The sequence below is a fragment of the Pagrus pagrus genome (genome assembly GCF_965226575.1).
Source record: "Pagrus pagrus genome assembly, chromosome: 12".
Lineage (NCBI taxonomy): Eukaryota > Metazoa > Chordata > Actinopteri > Spariformes > Sparidae > Pagrus > Pagrus pagrus.
The window spans coordinates 16,863,611-16,880,811 of record NC_140196.1 but is presented as its reverse complement, the minus strand read 5'-3'; the positions used below and the strand labels follow the sequence as shown (position 1 = coordinate 16,880,811).

General features: G+C 41.5%; 1 protein-coding gene across 1 annotated transcript; it reads right to left on the bottom strand.

Moving 5' to 3' along the window:
• Positions 1–1,391: 1,391 nt before the first annotated feature.
• acss2l (acyl-CoA synthetase short chain family member 2 like) lies at positions 1,392–16,577 on the bottom strand. Its single transcript, XM_084368669.1, has 18 exons — positions 16,335–16,577; positions 15,996–16,191; positions 12,858–12,949; positions 12,239–12,342; positions 10,110–10,182; positions 9,904–9,979; positions 8,822–8,906; positions 7,772–7,909; positions 6,539–6,709; positions 6,289–6,422; positions 5,156–5,288; positions 4,287–4,343; positions 3,906–3,986; positions 3,456–3,564; positions 3,157–3,225; positions 2,779–2,955; positions 2,589–2,663; positions 1,392–2,490 (listed from the first exon to the last, which is right to left on the bottom strand). The coding sequence occupies exons 1-18, from the start codon at positions 16,456–16,458 to the stop codon at positions 2,363–2,365; spliced, it is 2,022 nt and encodes a 673-aa protein (XP_084224795.1). The 5' UTR covers positions 16,459–16,577; the 3' UTR covers positions 1,392–2,362.
• Positions 16,578–17,201: the final 624 nt, after the last annotated feature.

The window sequence follows — 17,201 nt, the reverse complement described above, 5'->3', positions numbered from 1 at the left end:
AAAGACCACATTTACACCCTTGACCTGTGGTCAAGCTTGTGCATCCAATTCAGACAGGGTGTGTGCTTTAAGATTAGCAGCTGCACTGAAGATTTCAGCTTTAAAAGGGTGTAAATAACGTCTTTTTCAAATCAATGTGTGTGTCCCCAGCTACTTCAGTTCTTTAGGAGAATGCTGTTTTGCTGTGTGAAGCTCCAGAAATATTTTGTCGACTTCAAAACTTCACCCCACATGCCAACAGCATGAGGGTGAGAAGATAATGACTGAATTTGTATTTTTCGGTGAACTTATCCTTTACTCTTTACTCTCCTGCTTTATTGTTGCTGTAGGGGTAGGGAGTATGGATTCAGATGGACGTTTTGATCTGTGTGTGGCATTTTAGATTTTATAGCTCTTGATATGTGGTGGATGAAATATGACTTCTCACTTGATGAATGGGAGAGAAAATGTTTGAAGGGGAGTACACCTCTCCACATAATACACTACAACTCAACAGCATCATAAAATTCATCCTAAACGACCATAAAGTTGTGTCAAACATTTGTCACGACACCTTTTTTTTTCTTTTTTAATGTATAAAAGTTGTTGGTTTCAATGACATAAAGAAGGTCGAGAGATGCAGCAAAATGTTGAGATGTTCCTTTACATCTGTGTGTGTGTGTGTGTGTGTGTGTGTGTGTGTGAGAGAGAGAGAGAGGTGATCTGATCCCTCGCCTGGTCGTCAGGTTACAAAACATCTGCAGACTGCTGTTGTGACCAGAGTAAGGAGGAGGAGGAGGGTTGAGGGGGAGTCGTAAAAGAGGTGCTGGGGGAGTGGTGGGGATGAAGTGGTTGTCATGGTAACCACTCCTCTGCTGCTGGGGGTGATGATGATGTAACGGTGCCCATCGCTGTGTTTCTGGGGTTTTTTCCTCCTCGCCCTCCCTCCCCACCTATCTACACACACATCTCTGCATGCTGTGGTGTGGTGGAGATAGTAAACACACACTGCACATGACCCGACGTTAACATGAAGATAGAAGAGCCGCCCCTCTGACTTTCATAACAACCTGCTGCTCTCTAATCTCTTATAGAAACAGATTATTGTTCCTCTTTTGTGACGAGCACTAATGCTTGTAATTTCAAAAGAATCCAGTGCACTTAAGATAAAACAACGCTCTCTTTTCTCTCCATCTTGCCGTCCCCTGTGATCGTTGCTGCACTTCACAGCATCAAAGCCATATGTGTGTGTGTGTGTGTGTGTGTGTGTGCGTCATTAAAAGACAAAAGGCAGCAGCAGAGTAAGAAGGCTTTTACAGTAAACCATCAGACAGCAGCTGCAGGGGACGATTCCTGCCACATGAGGGCGTCAATCAGCTGCTGAGCTTGAAGGCAAGAGGACAAAGGCGGCACACAGATTGAGCACTTTATTCTCCGGTCATAGAAACAAATCACAAATTGAAAATTTACATCAGTCATCAGTCAAAAACAAGCTGCGCAAAGCTTCTTTACTTCAAGATTTACAAGGACAGACAAACTAAACTAGAAGACTTGTTTAAAAATATAAAAGATAGTAATTCTGTGTCTAGTTGTTTGACATATTGGCCTAAAGCAACAACAGCCTCATCTCATCATACATACGTCTTCATAAAAACACCAATGACATTTGATTTGACTTTTCAAACTTCTTTTCTCCCCATTATAACAACCCAGTCGCCAGATTAAATGTTAGCCAAGTATGTTTCTGCAAAACCACAGTTAAAACTGGACGTTCATCTATGTTGCAACTTTCTGTTTGTTTAGGTTGAATTTTCTATTTCTCTCTTGTCACAACACTGTGTTTATGCTCTGATGAGGTTTAGGCACAATAACCACTTGGTTAGCATTAGGAAAACATCATGGTTTGGCTTAGGGTACCTGTCTTGGTTGCCACGCTCACAGGTGGAGATGGTCCAACTTACCTTAAAAAATAGCCGATTTTGACACCACAAAAACGGATGGAAATGTCCGTAGCTCTCCTTAATAACCATCTGGTTATGATGCAATGAAAACAGATGAAAATGTCTGCAGCTCTCCTTAAAAACACCCAGTTTTGCTGCCACAAAAACAGATGGAATAAGTATATAATGTGGACGTGATGTGCAATGTTTGGTACAAATGTCGACCTTGGACGCTAGTGTGGTTTGCAGAAACGTTAACTGCTAACATAGTATCCTCACGACTGGGCTGATTTTAAACATCACAATGTCAGCAGTATAATTTTTCAGTCCCAAAGAGTGCACACAAACACTTAGACGCTGATCCAGAACCAGCAGTTTGTGATTGTCTTCATCTGTACAGTTGCAAAGCGTGAAAGGAAAGAGAAGAGGGTTGAGTTGTCTGTTCAGGCTGCAGCTTCACATCTCTGGCTAAACAGCACCTCCACCACCTTCGGGTCGGCCAGGGTCGAAAGGTCGCCCAGGTCCTTCTCGTTGCGGGCGATCTGCCGGAGGATTCGCCTCATGATCTTCCCTAAATAGATCCGAGTCAGAGGAAGACGAGACGCATGTTACACATGAGGAGAGGAGAGTAGGAGGATGTTGGTTTAAAGAACTGTCGACAGCTGTTACCTGAGCGGGTTTTGGGGAGCGCTGGAGCATTTTGAATGAAGTCTGGCGTGGCGATTGGTCCAATTTTCTCTCTCACTGAAGAAAGGATACAGAAAAAAAGAAAAAATACATGATAAATATACAAAACTGACATCATTTTGAGTGTATTTTTCCTTTAACCCTGCAGTAAACCCCTGTGTCAGAGCCTCACCCAGTCTCTTGAGGTCCTCCACCAGCGTGTGGTTAAACTCCCTGCTGTTTTTCAGCGTAACGAAGCAGTACAGACACTCGCCCTTCACCTTGTGAGGCCGGCTCACCACCGCAGCCTCCGCCACAGCCGGGTGCTCCGTCAGAGCCGACTCCACCTCGGCTGTGCTCATCAGGTGGCCTGAAAGACACCAGAAAACACAAAGTCACGAGTCACAAAACATAAACACATGTTCATGAATAAAAAGGTTGATCTAAGACCATTTTTATTTATTGTTGTAATATCACGTAACAAAGTCAAGATAACTCAGTTTGTTGTTGTAATAACTTTTAGTGAAGGAGCAGCTGTGTTATCAGACGGTAACACCTCACAGCACTGTACCTGACACATTCAGCATGTCGTCTATTCGTCCTGTGATCCAGTAATAGCCGTCTTTATCCCGCCTGCAGCCTGTGGGAGGACAAAACAAGCTGAATAACCTCCAAAACAGTTTTGACAGCAGCTTTTTCTCTCCTCAAAACGCTCTTTTATAGTATTTTAGTGGGAAATACAGATGTTTGGTATTTAGCCTAATTCAGAGCGACAGCCCACGGTTTTTGTGGCTGTAGGGTGAACATGACTTAACTTTTAGTGATTCCTATCACTCAGACAGTAGATGCAATATAATTTTTGTGGCTTACCATCACCAGTGACATAGAAACCGGGGAATTTCTTGAAGTAGGTGTTCTCAAAGCGTTCGTGGTTTCTGTACACGGTGCGCATAATTCCAGGCCAGGGCTTCTTGAATACCTGCAACAAAACACAGAAAATACACAAAACAGAAGAGAGGTTTAACTGCTACTGTTGCTACTATTATAATAATGATAAAATGTATTTATTTTATAAAAGTCAAGAAGTGCTTTATTTGGGGAAAATCATGATTAAAAGGTGCAATGTGTAAGATAGGGCCACCTGTCCAAGGTTGCTGTGAAAATACAGTTGGCACATATAGTTTTTAAGATCTTATAGCCTTTGAATTATAATTTATCTTTCTCTCCTGTCTACTGTGTGTATCTAGACTGTTGATCTGTGTGGCGAGCCGCTGCACACCGCGGATAAATAAAGTTTTGTAGAATTGAATTGAAACTTACGAGATAACCCTCAGCCTCGCCTTGCAGCTCCTCTCCGTGTTCGTTGAGGATTGTGGGCTCTACCCCGAAGAAAGGAAAGGTCTGAAATATGAGATGTGGATTTAATGTGAGATAAAGGTATTCTTTCATTAAACAGCTCCTGCCTGGCTTCGGCGTCTCTTTCTCATCATGACCTGGATCACAATCTACACATTGAGGAGCCAAATGGAAATGAATAAAGGTTGAGTTCAAAATACTGATGGCTATGTTCTCACATTTAGAAGTTTAACACCCCCTCATCAGCATGATTAGTGATGACACTCATCAGAGGAAATATACAGGTGTGTTTAAGATGGTGAGAAGTGTGGGAAAACTGGTGTTGAAGGAGATGTTGTCACTTACAGCAGAGCCTGGTTTCAGCGGCGTGGCGGCAGGAAGTGGAGTCAAAACATGCCCTCCCTGTAGAGAAAGAAAGGGATGTTTAAAGACACTGACCTTACAGGTGTTAATTATCTATACAACAGTTTCCAGTTTCCTTGCAATCAACTACAAATTGCTGTAACTTTCTTCTACTTAATTTCTTCACCTGAAAATGAATATTTTTATTAATTAACTGGGTTAATAAACATTGCTGAAAATGTGCCAGATTCAGTCAAGAGGCTATTTTCATCTGAAGCGGACAGATGTTAAAAAGTCATCCTGAAACTTGGGCTGCAACGATTAGGAAATTAACTGCGAACTTGATAATGGATTCATTGTTTAAGTGATTCTTCAAACAAAAATGTCAAACGTTTGTGGGGATTTGCTGCTTTTCTTTGTCTTTTATGATTGTGAATGAAGAGTCGTTTGGGTTTTGGACTGTTGGTTGGACAAAAGAAGCCATTTGAAAACATTAATTTGGGCCACTGGTTGGTGGGGTTCTTGTTGGGTTGAACTTAATATAGATTTACAGTAAAGTCAGTTCTGATTGTTTTCAGCTCATCGTGCTCTAACATGCAGTTTATCATCTGTTACTTCTACACTGTGTGCCATGTTTGTGTTTTATGATTGTAACCTATAACTGGAGGCTTCATTGTTTCGGCGGTCGTCATTTTATTTGCTGATACCAATCGTGACATCTGGACTTCGATCAGAAAAAACAGTTTTTTGTTTTTTTATGTGTTCAGTAATTTTGTATACCATATATGGAAATATGGATATAAAAGAAACGTCATTCTAATTCAGGTTTCCTGTGTCTTCAAAGTAAGTCTGAAGTAAACACAGACACTTACCGTCTCTGTCTGCCAGAAAGTGTCGACCACCGGACATCTGCCCTGACCGACGGCCTCGTGGTACCACTGCCACGCCTCTGGGTTGATCGGCTCACCAACAGTACCCAGAATCCTCAGGCTGGAGAGGTCATACCTGGTACAGACAAGTAAGAACATTAACTCCAAGATATTCTGCGATATTAATTTGGTAGTATTTGCGTTGTCTTTATAGGCAGGTCGTGTGGTTGTAAATACGTATTTATAAGGCAAAATGTCAATTTGTGAGGCCAATCTACGGTCTATTCCATGACTTCCACTTTTTGGCTTATCTGCACCTCAAATGAGTGATGTTCTTCATTTCCAAGAAAATTTGTGAGAGGTTCGGGATATGATATTTTGGGAAATTAACTTATTTGCTTCCTTTAGCTCTTGGCTAGCTTAGCTCTGTGTGGAGGTGCAAACCAGTTGCTCTAAAGCTCACAGATCAACACTTTTTATCCTGTTTGTTTAATCTGTACAAAAACTGAGGTTGAAAATCGTCCAGCTGTGGTTTTACTAGGAGTTATGTGCTGAAATACTTCTTGGAAAAAGGCTTGTGACTTCCTGGCATCTTGTCGGAAACTTCAAACCGTAGCCAGGCTAACTGCTGCCCCTGCTTTCCAGTTTTTATGATAACAGAAGACAACAGAGGAAGGATCCCTTTTTATGCTAAGCTAACTGCCAGCTGGCTACACATTTTTATTTTGCTTGCAGGCATGATTGTTGTATTAATCTCCTCATCTAAATCTTGGCAAGAAAGACAGAAGGCACATTTCCCAAACTTTGCGGTAATGTCCTCTACTTCCACTGTGAATCTTTACAAGATGTGGATTCTGCTGCTCCTGGCAGCGCATGAAAAAGGCGTGTTCACACAGAATCACTCACATCATGATCTCACTTTGATTTCTTCACCTCACCACTGAGGAGTCTGTTACATAAGAAGTGAGGTCTTTCAAAGTTAATGCTGGAAATTTCCATTTGAAAGTTGGGAAACTTGTAAAAAATAAAAAGACACCTATCAGCTCAAAGTATGATTCGAATGTCTCCTGCTGCAGACTCTGGAAAATCAGGATTTTTCTGGACGGCTGTGACATTCAGAGGATGAAGGCTCTTACTTCTGCAGTGGTTCCCGTCCGTACTTCATGAGCAGGCGGATGGCTGTCGGAGCTGTGTAGAACTTGGTCACTTTGTACTTCTCAATGATCTCCCAGAACCGGCCCACGTGAGGGTGGACAGGAATACCTTCAAACTGGAGAAAACACACACATCATCTCTCAGGAGACCTCACTCCTATGAGCGCCCTCTGATAAAATGTGTCTGTCAATGTGTCACTAATATGAAATAAAAGGTCTGTTTCAGTCTCACCAGGACACTCGTGGCACCATTTGCAAGGGGACCATATGTGATGTAGGAGTGGCCGGTGATCCAGCCGATGTCAGCGGTGCACCAGTACACGTCGTCATGGTGATGATCGAAAACGTACTTGAAGGTCAGCGACGTGTAGAGCAGATACCCAGCAACAGTGTGGAGAACACCCTGTACCATACACAAGGACAGAAACATGAATGAGGAGATAATTGGTCAACACAAAGAGAGCAGACAGCAAAAATACGGGGCCTCTCGATGCAGGCGGAGGAGGCATGTAGGCTATGTTGGTCTGTGTATGTGTGTGTGTGGTCTTGTACATGCTACAAAGTGAGGACCAAAGTGTATTTAACATAGAATGAGGACCTTTTTGAGAAGTGAGGACATTTTGTCCAGGCCTCACATCTATGCACAGCTGTTTCAGCGTTACACCAGGTTCAGACAGGACGCGGAAGCCGTGCAGCAGTTGCTTCGGCGTCTGGTCTAATTTTTTTGCGTGCTGTGGCCGAATGTGTCAAGCCGGGCAGGAAGTCAAACAAAACAACAACGAGAAATCCTGTCGATTTTCAAAATGAAACACATTTCAAAATAAAACTATTTTCGATAATTAAACACCCCGATTGACAGAAAACTACTCATTACTATGAAGTGGACATACATTTACAGTTGTCAGGAAAACATGGCGTTGTGATTTTATGCGGTTATTTACTTTCCTATGGTGAAAAAACAGCTCCAAGTGTGACTACAGAACAGCTGACGAGCAGAGCCGTTTGCCGACCGGCGCAGAGAAATTTGTGTCTGGTGTGAACAGAAGGGCCGTGGCTCGTGTGAGAATTTCCGAGCGCGGCGCTTCGGAGCGCTTCGGAGCCGTTCGGCGTCCTGTCTGAAGAGAGAGCGATTTCATACTATCTGACGCTCTGAGTTCCGTGTTTTGTGCAAAATAATAATAACACAAAATAAACAGAAAATACAAAACACATGTGCAATTGAGGTTTATTTATTTTTTGTCTTTCTTTAGCATTGAATAACCATCATTTCCTTTTTCTGTGAGGCCAGCATGGTTAGCACCATTACAGGCTTATCAAAGTAGAAAATTACAGAAGGGTATTGCTGCCACGGCAGAAAAACAAAAATGGATCCATACCATGCTACAACATGTTTTTTTCACATTATAACAATATGTCTTTCACTCTTTATCTATAAAACCGGTTTCTACATACACCTGTGTCTTACCTTGGGTTTACCGGTGGAGCCGCTGGTGTAGAGGATAAACAGCGGGTCCTCAGCATCCAGCCACTCGGGTTCACACTCTTCAGGCGAGTCTCTCATCGCCTCGTCCCACCACACATCACACTCTGAGTCCCAGGGGGTCTGAACACACCAGAGCAACAGGGAATGGGAAACATAAAAACCCCTCATTACATCTGCTCTGATAAAGCACAGGCAGCAACACCAGCAATTTTTGAACTGACTTTAATTTACTGAGCTCCTATGAGGCATTTTGGGATATTCTTTTGTTGTTTTAGCAGCAGGAGAACAATTACATGATCCTCTGGGGGTTGTGGACTGTGGAAAGTGGCTTAGCATAAAAATATGGGTCTCATTCATTTGCATTTACAAGAACTTTGTCATCAGCTGCTTTTCCTCTGATTGTTACCCTTCTTTCCTCCTTTTGTCTATTCTCTTTTAAACTACACACTTGCTTCAAAGTTCAACTGAAGTCTTCAGCATCTGTGTCAGTGCAGTGCCACTTTTGGAGTCTTTTCTTTGGAGACTTACTATTTTTGTCCACCCTACTGCCGCAGGAGTGGACCTGACCTTCTGTACCTGCCAAACTATTCATTCAGCCAACAGTGACGGTAAGAATGTAAAATTTGCGAATTGAGGATAAAAACAATCTTCATATGAGAAAGTATTACATGAATGAATGTGCAGTAGCACTAAAAAAGTGCCAAATCTAACCCCTAACCCATTAATAGATTTCTACAGACTTGAAACAGTGATACATTTAAACATAGATGGTGGTTTGAGTGAATATTTTGTTTTATTTTCGTAAGCTAAGAAAAACAGCCAAGAGAAAACTTACTTTAAGTCAAAAATCACTAAATTTGCAGATTTGGAGACATTTTATGTTCTAGCTCTTTTTCTACCTCTACTGGGTTTACATCTTAATCTCAACATTACATTATCACACTACACGTCACAGATACTGTAACACATTTTGTTAAAGCTCAAAGAAAATGGCTGTAAACCCAAACATTAGTAGCTTAAAATGTGTCATACCTGTAGTTTGTTGCATGCAGCTCCGCTTTTTGTCCTCAGTGCGTGGTGCTTGACGATGAGGCATTTAGTGACACTAGATGATGCTCTGTGAAGAAATTAAAAATACCATGTGAAACTTCTCTCCATCTCATCTTTTTTTCAGATTTTTCAACTGCACGTGTCAACTTTCCTATATGATGAAATATTTGTCTCTGTAAAAATCTTTAAAACAACAAGACACCCTCCATCCTTTGACCCTTAAAACCTATTGGGAAAACAATCTTAAACAGGGAAAAGGGAAGAAACCTGGGGAATAGCAACAGAGGAGAGATCCCTCTTATAAGACAGAAGTAGTTGCAGAAGCTCAATATGGATAAAATGATTAATGATATAAAACAGACAACTTTATTGTGTCAACTTATCATTCTGAAGTAAATACTGATTGCAGTAATGGCTGAAGACAAAAGACACCATCTGTGTATAGATTGGTTCCCTTCACTTTTACTATTCGGTAAAAGTAAAATAAAAATTTACGGCTCTAAGAAACTATGTCTGCCGCTGCGCAACCAAAATTATATCTATAAAGGGAGTGGGTCCTCTTTTTAAAAACATAACAACAACATAATATAAAGTTAATAGTAAACGTAATATGAGATAGGATTAAATAGTGGCAGGCTAACTTTAACTTTGCCACATGAGGCTTAGTATAACGGACAATATTAATATACACTTTATTTTGAAATAATACCCCTAAACATATCTGCACCCCTGACCCTCCTCAGATAACTATTCCCAGCATGCTTTGTTTCTCAGCTCACACCCTTCCCAGGCTCATGTTGCCACAGGGGACGAGCAGTGCTGGTGTCCCTGATGAGTCTTGTTCTCATGTTGCCCAGAAACTCTGTTATGTGTAACGCAGGCAGTGTGCCTCCTCATCGTCTGATAACAGTTGATAGGGCTTTGCCACATGTGTGTGTGTGCGTGAGTGTGTGTCGAATGAGTCATATTCCAGGATTTGAGTCCCATTACCGTTGAGTCCCGTTCCCATTACAGCTAGTGTAAATAAGGGTGGTTGCTGAGAACCGAGAAACCGTTGGACTTACTTTTGCCTGCACTTCTCTAGAGCCTCGTCTGCAATCTGTTTCAGGTTGATCAACTTCTCTCCTCTATAAACACCATCTGTGTGTTACAAATGGATGGAGGGGGAGAGTGAGGGATGACAGATGACTTTATAACTTGAAAACAGATCTTTACAGCCCCTGAGCACTACAACAAATCACATCCTGGAGCTGCTGCCCGCCGGACCTACCTGCCGTCACCAGGATGCAGCTCTGGGCATCCATTATCCTCTCACACAGAGACTCAGAGGAGAAACCAGCAAACTGGACATGAGAAAGAGAAAGACGAGAAATAAAAAGGTGGAAAAGCTGAATTACAGTTTTAGCTTTAGCTTTCCTTAATTGTTATTGTGGCCACAACGGGTGCGGTTCAGTAAAGTGCAAACAGACATCTGGTGCATGTTGTTCCTTCTCATTGCTATGTATAGAGGAGTCACCTTGTTCAATGTTACATAATGAAACAGACATTTATAATGAATCTTTTATATGATTGTCATTTGCGGCGTACCCTGCCAGACGCTTGTGTTCCTCGCCAAGGTTAACAGTTCACAAAGGATAAAGTGTCAGTGTTGATGACAGCATTATGAATCAGGTCACTGACGACTTTGCACTCAGCAAAATGTCACTGCATGAGTGGCACTGGCTGTCCTGCCCACCTCCATCTATGACTTAATTTCATGCCAAGCTAATTTATGATTAATATTAACAGTCACATGAGGAACTAAGAGGCTGGCGCTATTCCAGAGATCCCAATGTCGCTAAGTGATGTTCATATTAAATATGAAAAAAGGAAAAACTCAGCTGGAACATTTACAACAATGACCAAGCACAGACAAGGTCACTTACCCGTTAGTCTGCCAAAAACAGGCCTGTGCAAGTCATAAAAAAACCCCAGCTTGGAGCAGGGGGAGATATTTTTAACAGGGCTGCTAACCTTTGCACAGATGGGGAAGGTTGGAAAGCTAAAATAGAGTTGGCTTTAGTGCAAAACTGCACTGACTGTCTCTGGATACAGCCAGTAAATGCCTGACCCATATATTGAGCGCAGGTGCTGCCAGAGCTGTGTTGACACAGAACAGCTGATAACTACAGGAGCAAAGCAGTCAGGACTCAACAGAGGCAAGAACTCAAGTTCAGCTGATGTTTTCTCCTAGAAATGAGGTCAAAGCAGCCAACACTGCTAACCTGCATGTTGACTGCCTGCACTACTTCTCACAGATGTGTTGGAAATTAAAGATGCTACAAGGAACATACATTTTTGTTGATTCTGGCGCCCTCTGTGGACAAAAGCAGTATTGCCACTTGTTGTAAAGATCATAATCTGGCTAGTGTGTGCATTTGTTTTGGAAGTCAGTCATGCTATTATTTTTTTTTTAAAGGGGCTCTATGTAACATATTTTAGCAATGTACATGTCAATAAATCTTTATTTGTATAGCGCCAATTCACAACAACAGTCATGTTGTGACACTTTCCAAACTGAGCAGGTCTAGACCATAATCTTTGATTCATTTATTTTCAGAGGCAAAACATATCCCCCATCAGCAAGCACTTGGTGACAATGGCAAGAAAAATGTATTAAGCACTTTTTGAGCGGATTTCAACATGACATGAAAAATGAGACCTTCCTTGTCTGGTTGCCTATACAAGCCTGTGGACTATTTGGGGAAGTTGTTAAATGCTGCTGGACTGTAGATTTCTTTTCAGATTTTCCATGACAGCCCAAAGGACCACGACTTGATTCAGTGCCTCTCTCCATTCCACTAGCAGAGAGCCAGTGTTAGTTTAGAAATGGAGTCTGTTAACATAAACTAACGCCCGGCTGGCAACACAACACAGAAGTTCAACAGAGCCTCTCTAAATACAGCTGTTTGCAGGATGCATGACAGCAAGGTAATGTATGTATTTGTTGCTGTGTAAGATCTAACTGTAATATGATGATGGTGAAACAAGGTAAGTTTTTGTTTTAGTGCCATACCACCAGGGTACAGAGCACCTCCTTTCCTCCGGCTGTGAGACAAAGTCCTTGTCGTTCACTTATCAACTCCACATGTAGAGTGTCTCTCTCTCATCTGTCCACCAACCATCAACATGTTTTTTTTTTATCCAGCAGTAGTAGCCACGCTCTGTGGTGGCTAGTTAATTATTAATTATTGACACAATATCAATATTTAATTTTTAAATATCACGATTAACAGCAATTGGTTAAGCATGACACACCTAGTCACAAACTCCACTAATCTGCCTCTCCAGACTGGGTGAAACAACGGCTGAACATCATTTGGATCAGCAAAGAGTAAAGTTAATCATCACACTACTTACCACAATGGAGTGAACAGCACCTATCCTGGCACAGGCCAGCATAGTGTAGACCAGCTCTGGGATCATGGGAAGGTAGATGGACACCCTGTCCCCCTTCTTTACACCTTAACAAGAAAACAAACATACTTTTGTTTTTCATCCTGACCTGATCTGGGTTACCTCTACATTCAAACCAGCAATGGTAATTTATTTTAGGCTGGGTTTCAGCATGTTGGACATGATCCAGATGCTGTACTGTATGTCTGATATGTGACAAGTTCTTTGGGCATACTGGGCATAGAGCCACATCTGTTGAGCTGCAGCTTGCTGGTTATTGGCCAAATGATAATGCTAATATTTGTTCTTTGTAATTACACAATGTTGGAAAGATTTTAGATTATAGTTTTATAACTATAAACATGTGTACCTGTGTGAGATATAGACCACTGCTGACATTACAGTTTATAGTACTGCTATGATAATGTTGTTTGAAGCTTTTGCCAAGGTCTGCATTATTGAGAGGTAATTTGATATGATGCCCTTTTTTCCTCATTTACAGGCTGAAACATGTTGGAGTTAAGCAAAGGCTTTGGTATATGTTAAATTCTGTCTTGTTTTACTCAGTTTCAGAGTTTCTCACCCATTTTCTTGAGGACATTAGCACAGCGGCAGACCTGGCTGAGCAGCTGGCGGTAGGTGATGGCCATGTGGTGGTCTGGTGAGTTCCCCTCCCTGAGACGACATTCAAGAGGAGAAACACGACCAAAATCCTATTATTATTTTAATGAAAGACACAGAATCCCCCCAGATCCACTGTTTCCTCCAAAAATACCCTTTCAGTGAGTTCTCTGAATTCATCACAGGAGAGATAACATGTTCCAGTTTTTCCTGGGTCCATATTAGGTTTGGATGTTTGTCAGGACAGTTATTTGGAAAACTATGTCGCACAATGTCTCACAGGCCAGCAGACAGCGTGGTAGCAGTGCCTCCGGTGCAGGACAGAAGCCAAAACAATGAGACAACCTGGCATCAACCCTATCGCCAGGCTGAGGATGGTGAAATAAATCATTACATAAATGCAGCTATTGATTAAGTGACTGGAGTGCATCGCATAGAGAACTTTGTTCTTTTATTGATCTTTTGGACCATATAAACATATGAAAAAGTCCACAAATTTAAATGTCTTTTAAAGATCTCTACCTACTTCTTTGTGTCTATAAGCAAATATGTATGAAGTGGAGATCCACAGGGGTCAATCCTCAGAACTCTTTCATTCGAGTACAAAATGCTCCTATCAGCTCTGAATGTGCAAAAGGGAGGATTTCATATGTCAAAAATACACATTTAATTAAGGATAAAACTGAACAAACTGAAAGTTATCTTCGTCTTGTCTGCTGCTGAAAACCTAAGTCAGACATGTTGGTGCAGTCAGGGAATCAGACCTAAACTTTAATGGCCATGTTGAGACAATAACAGAGTATATCCTTAAAATAAAGCCTGAATTAAAGAATTTACATACAAAAAAGATTTGGGAAAAACTAATCCACGTCTTTATCTCTGTTAGGCTGGACCACTGTAATTGGATTTTCTCAGATCTTTGTAAAAAAAGAAAAAAGGTGACAGCTGTCGCTCATTCAGAACGCTGCCCCTTAAGCTCTAACAAGAAACCTGAGCTTATTACTCCAGTTCTCAAAATCTCTGCACTGTCCGTCAAATAATGTTTTACTAAGTACTTCTAGCACTACTGCTGCTACTACTATTACTACAACTACTACTACTGCATCTCAATTTAGATAAATTACCAAAAGACTTTTGAGCAAAATGCTTCTTCTACAGTATCAACCCACCAGTCCTGCCATAAAATCCAAACATGGTGAAGCTGCTTTTAGCTGCTGTGCTTCAGATATCTTGAACAAATTCCAGAAAATCTCAGACTGGATCCACACTGAATGTTTACTGAATGTTTACCACTGTGACTGGACTTTGGGCAGTACGTGTATACACAACATAAATTTAAGTCTGTGACTCATTTATGCTCTTTTTTTTCCTTTTTAGCCTGCATTTGCTTCATTTTATGCAATTTATGATACTGCTTAAGTTTCAGGCGTCATATATATTATTCATTCGTCCTCTGTATACATTCTTTAGTCTCTACAAGTAGTTTCCTTTTCTTGTCTAAAAAAGGGAAAATAGAAAATGACATTGAGATATCCTGTTTTGTCTGCAACGTACAGTTCTAGCAGCTAATGGGTAACTTAACTACCACTACTGCCTTTATCAAAAAGGCATTTTGAAGCAGCTCCTCACTGACCTCCAAGGCTCTGATTTGACTTAAATGTTCAGTACTTTACAGCAGGATGTTTCACTTTTTACTGCTATCACTTACTCCCTGAGAGAGAAAATATATTTTGGAGCATTTTTTGTATAAGCTAAATCCTTGAAAGGGTTAATAAACTCAGAGAGAATGGGTCTAAGTCTCTTTGTTGAAAACAGTGTTTGCTGAAAGGGTGACATTTAAGCCATGGGACGTCTGTCGTCGCAAAGCATTGAGACTCTTGTCAGTCTTCCCATGTGAAGCCAGTACTGACAGTTCAAACCAAGAGCATGATTCTCTTTCTCAAGTCAAAGTTGTCTGTGGAAGGGATTACTGTCATGATGCCTTTTAATTCAATCAATTACCTTAAAAAACCACTTGAGGTTGAGGACGCACATTTCTATTTGTGGCTGGCAACTTTACATCTTTTCTGAAACCCAGACATCTTAATCCAGTGATAACAGCCTGTGTCATCCAGTAGATTCTAGTAGATGTAGTAACAGCAGTAAAAGTGAAATAAAAGGAGACACATTTGACGTTTGAATACTTTTTGGTGCCTTGTTTTTTGCAGCGTTCAACCATCTGAGATAGTTTGGTCAAGCTGTGAGTGAAAGTCGTATGAGTGTTTAACTGGTCATAACAAACCATCTGGTTACTGATAACACTGTAATAACACAGCTGACACAGACTATATCCTCCTCGCATTGTGTGCTGAAACTGGCGTGGCAAACACAGAGATCCTGTATTACGTAAGTGCTTTAATGTAATGCAAACAGTGTCAAGACACTTATGTGGGTGATGGCTGGTCTCCACTGTGCCCAGTTCCATCCAACCTCTATTGCTAAGCTCAGCAGTAATAGCGCCAGTATTTTTTGTTTGCTGAGCCTCTTCAGTTGACAGTGCAAATATGTGCCATAACATCAAATAAAACGACATGAAGTAGAGCCTTCATGGTGGGTTGTCGAGGGTGCGAGGCTTTACTGTAAGCACCCAGCTACTTTAAATTAAAATTTAAAGAGTTTAGTGAAAGCGTTCAGTGAGCAGATTTATGAGTTTACACAGTCATATTTAGAAAACAACCCATGAGGATGTTATTGGATTTTTCTTATTGAAATATTCTGGCGATATTCAAATAGAGTCAGCTTTGTTTTGCTGTAATAAAACACCAAACTTTTGTTTTTATAAGTCTAACAGGACTCTTACAATCTGCTGTAATGCTAGATTGGAAATTGTGTTGCGCCTTAGATGAAATGCTGGAAAGCTTGACAACAAATCCTGTTAAATGTTCTCTGTTGATTCCGATTGAAGCTCTGACACTGTGTTGTGCTAGCTGGAGTTTGCTTTGGTCCATAGGGGTCGACACAGGGGGCACGACAGTTGTTATTGACTGGAATACCTGACATGACTGCAGGCGGTATTTCCCATCAAAGCCATCATTCATCTCAGACAGACGCCGCTGCTTACCAGTAATAGGCAACTTTTTCACCGAGATTCCTCTCCTTCACAAGCCTGTCCAGGACATTATAGCACATGTTGGTTTTGGCCCCTTCCATGCATTTGACATAAATGTTCCCTTTTGTCACATCAAAGTTGTGCTGCATCATTGGTCCTGTTGCAGGCTTCTTCCAAAAGAAGTCATCAGCGATCTCTTTCCAGAAAGCTGAAATAAAGTGATACTTTATGTAAGTGTTACAGGCTGCAGACAGAGCAGAGAGATGGTGCATAAAGACAGGCTCAGAGGGAGGTTAAATGCAAGGAAACACTGCGAACACTGCACTAAAAATACAGACAGGTTTGACCTACCTTCTGGATTCTCCAGAGACTTCCTGTACAGTGCCAGATAGGAGTTAAAATCAGGCATGTGAGCATCCCTCTTCAAGTCATCAGGAGGGTAGAACATTTTGTCCTGTGATTCAGGCACGACCATTGTGGAAGGACAGATGTCAATGGGCCAATATCATCTGAGAGTCAGAATATGGGTTAATCTAGAGCCACTGCTGATCTGTCTGGGTCCTCTTGGGCAAGGTAAGAACACCACAAGGCCTCCTGTACTGAGGCAACACAATTCAGCATGCATAAGACCCACCCCTAATCCCTGAGCAGCGGCTCTCCACCGAGTCTGCTTAGGGCTGGAGCAGCCAATCGGCTCACGTAGTGCAGCACTCCCACTTTTTCATTGGACGAGCCCTCTCTGGCATGTCAGTGGCTTTATTTTTCCAAGCAAGGAGTGGAGGAGCAGGAGGAGAGGGACGAGGGGGAGGTGTGCAGCAGGATGAATGCTGTGGATTCAGGCAGGCACAGGGAGGTTTCTTTTGACAGGGGGTGATGATGGGTGCCCCCCAAAAAAGAGAGGGAACAACACTGTGTTCACTGAAGTAAACAAAACACTGATCCTCAATGCATTGTCACTAAATGCTCTAGAAATAGTGGCTTAAGGATTTTAGATATACATATTTATTAAACTTGCACAATATATAGTGTTTTAAGGCCGTATCAAATTATAACGTTTGCTCAACTCTTATTCTTTGACTTTGCTTTCATGTGTCATCATCAAATTGTGTTCTTGCCTTTTAATATGTGTCAGATTTTGGTTTTGACTAAAAGAATGGGAAATGAAATATTGCTCTATTAAAGAATACTTGCTGGTTTCGTGATTTGGAATATTTATCC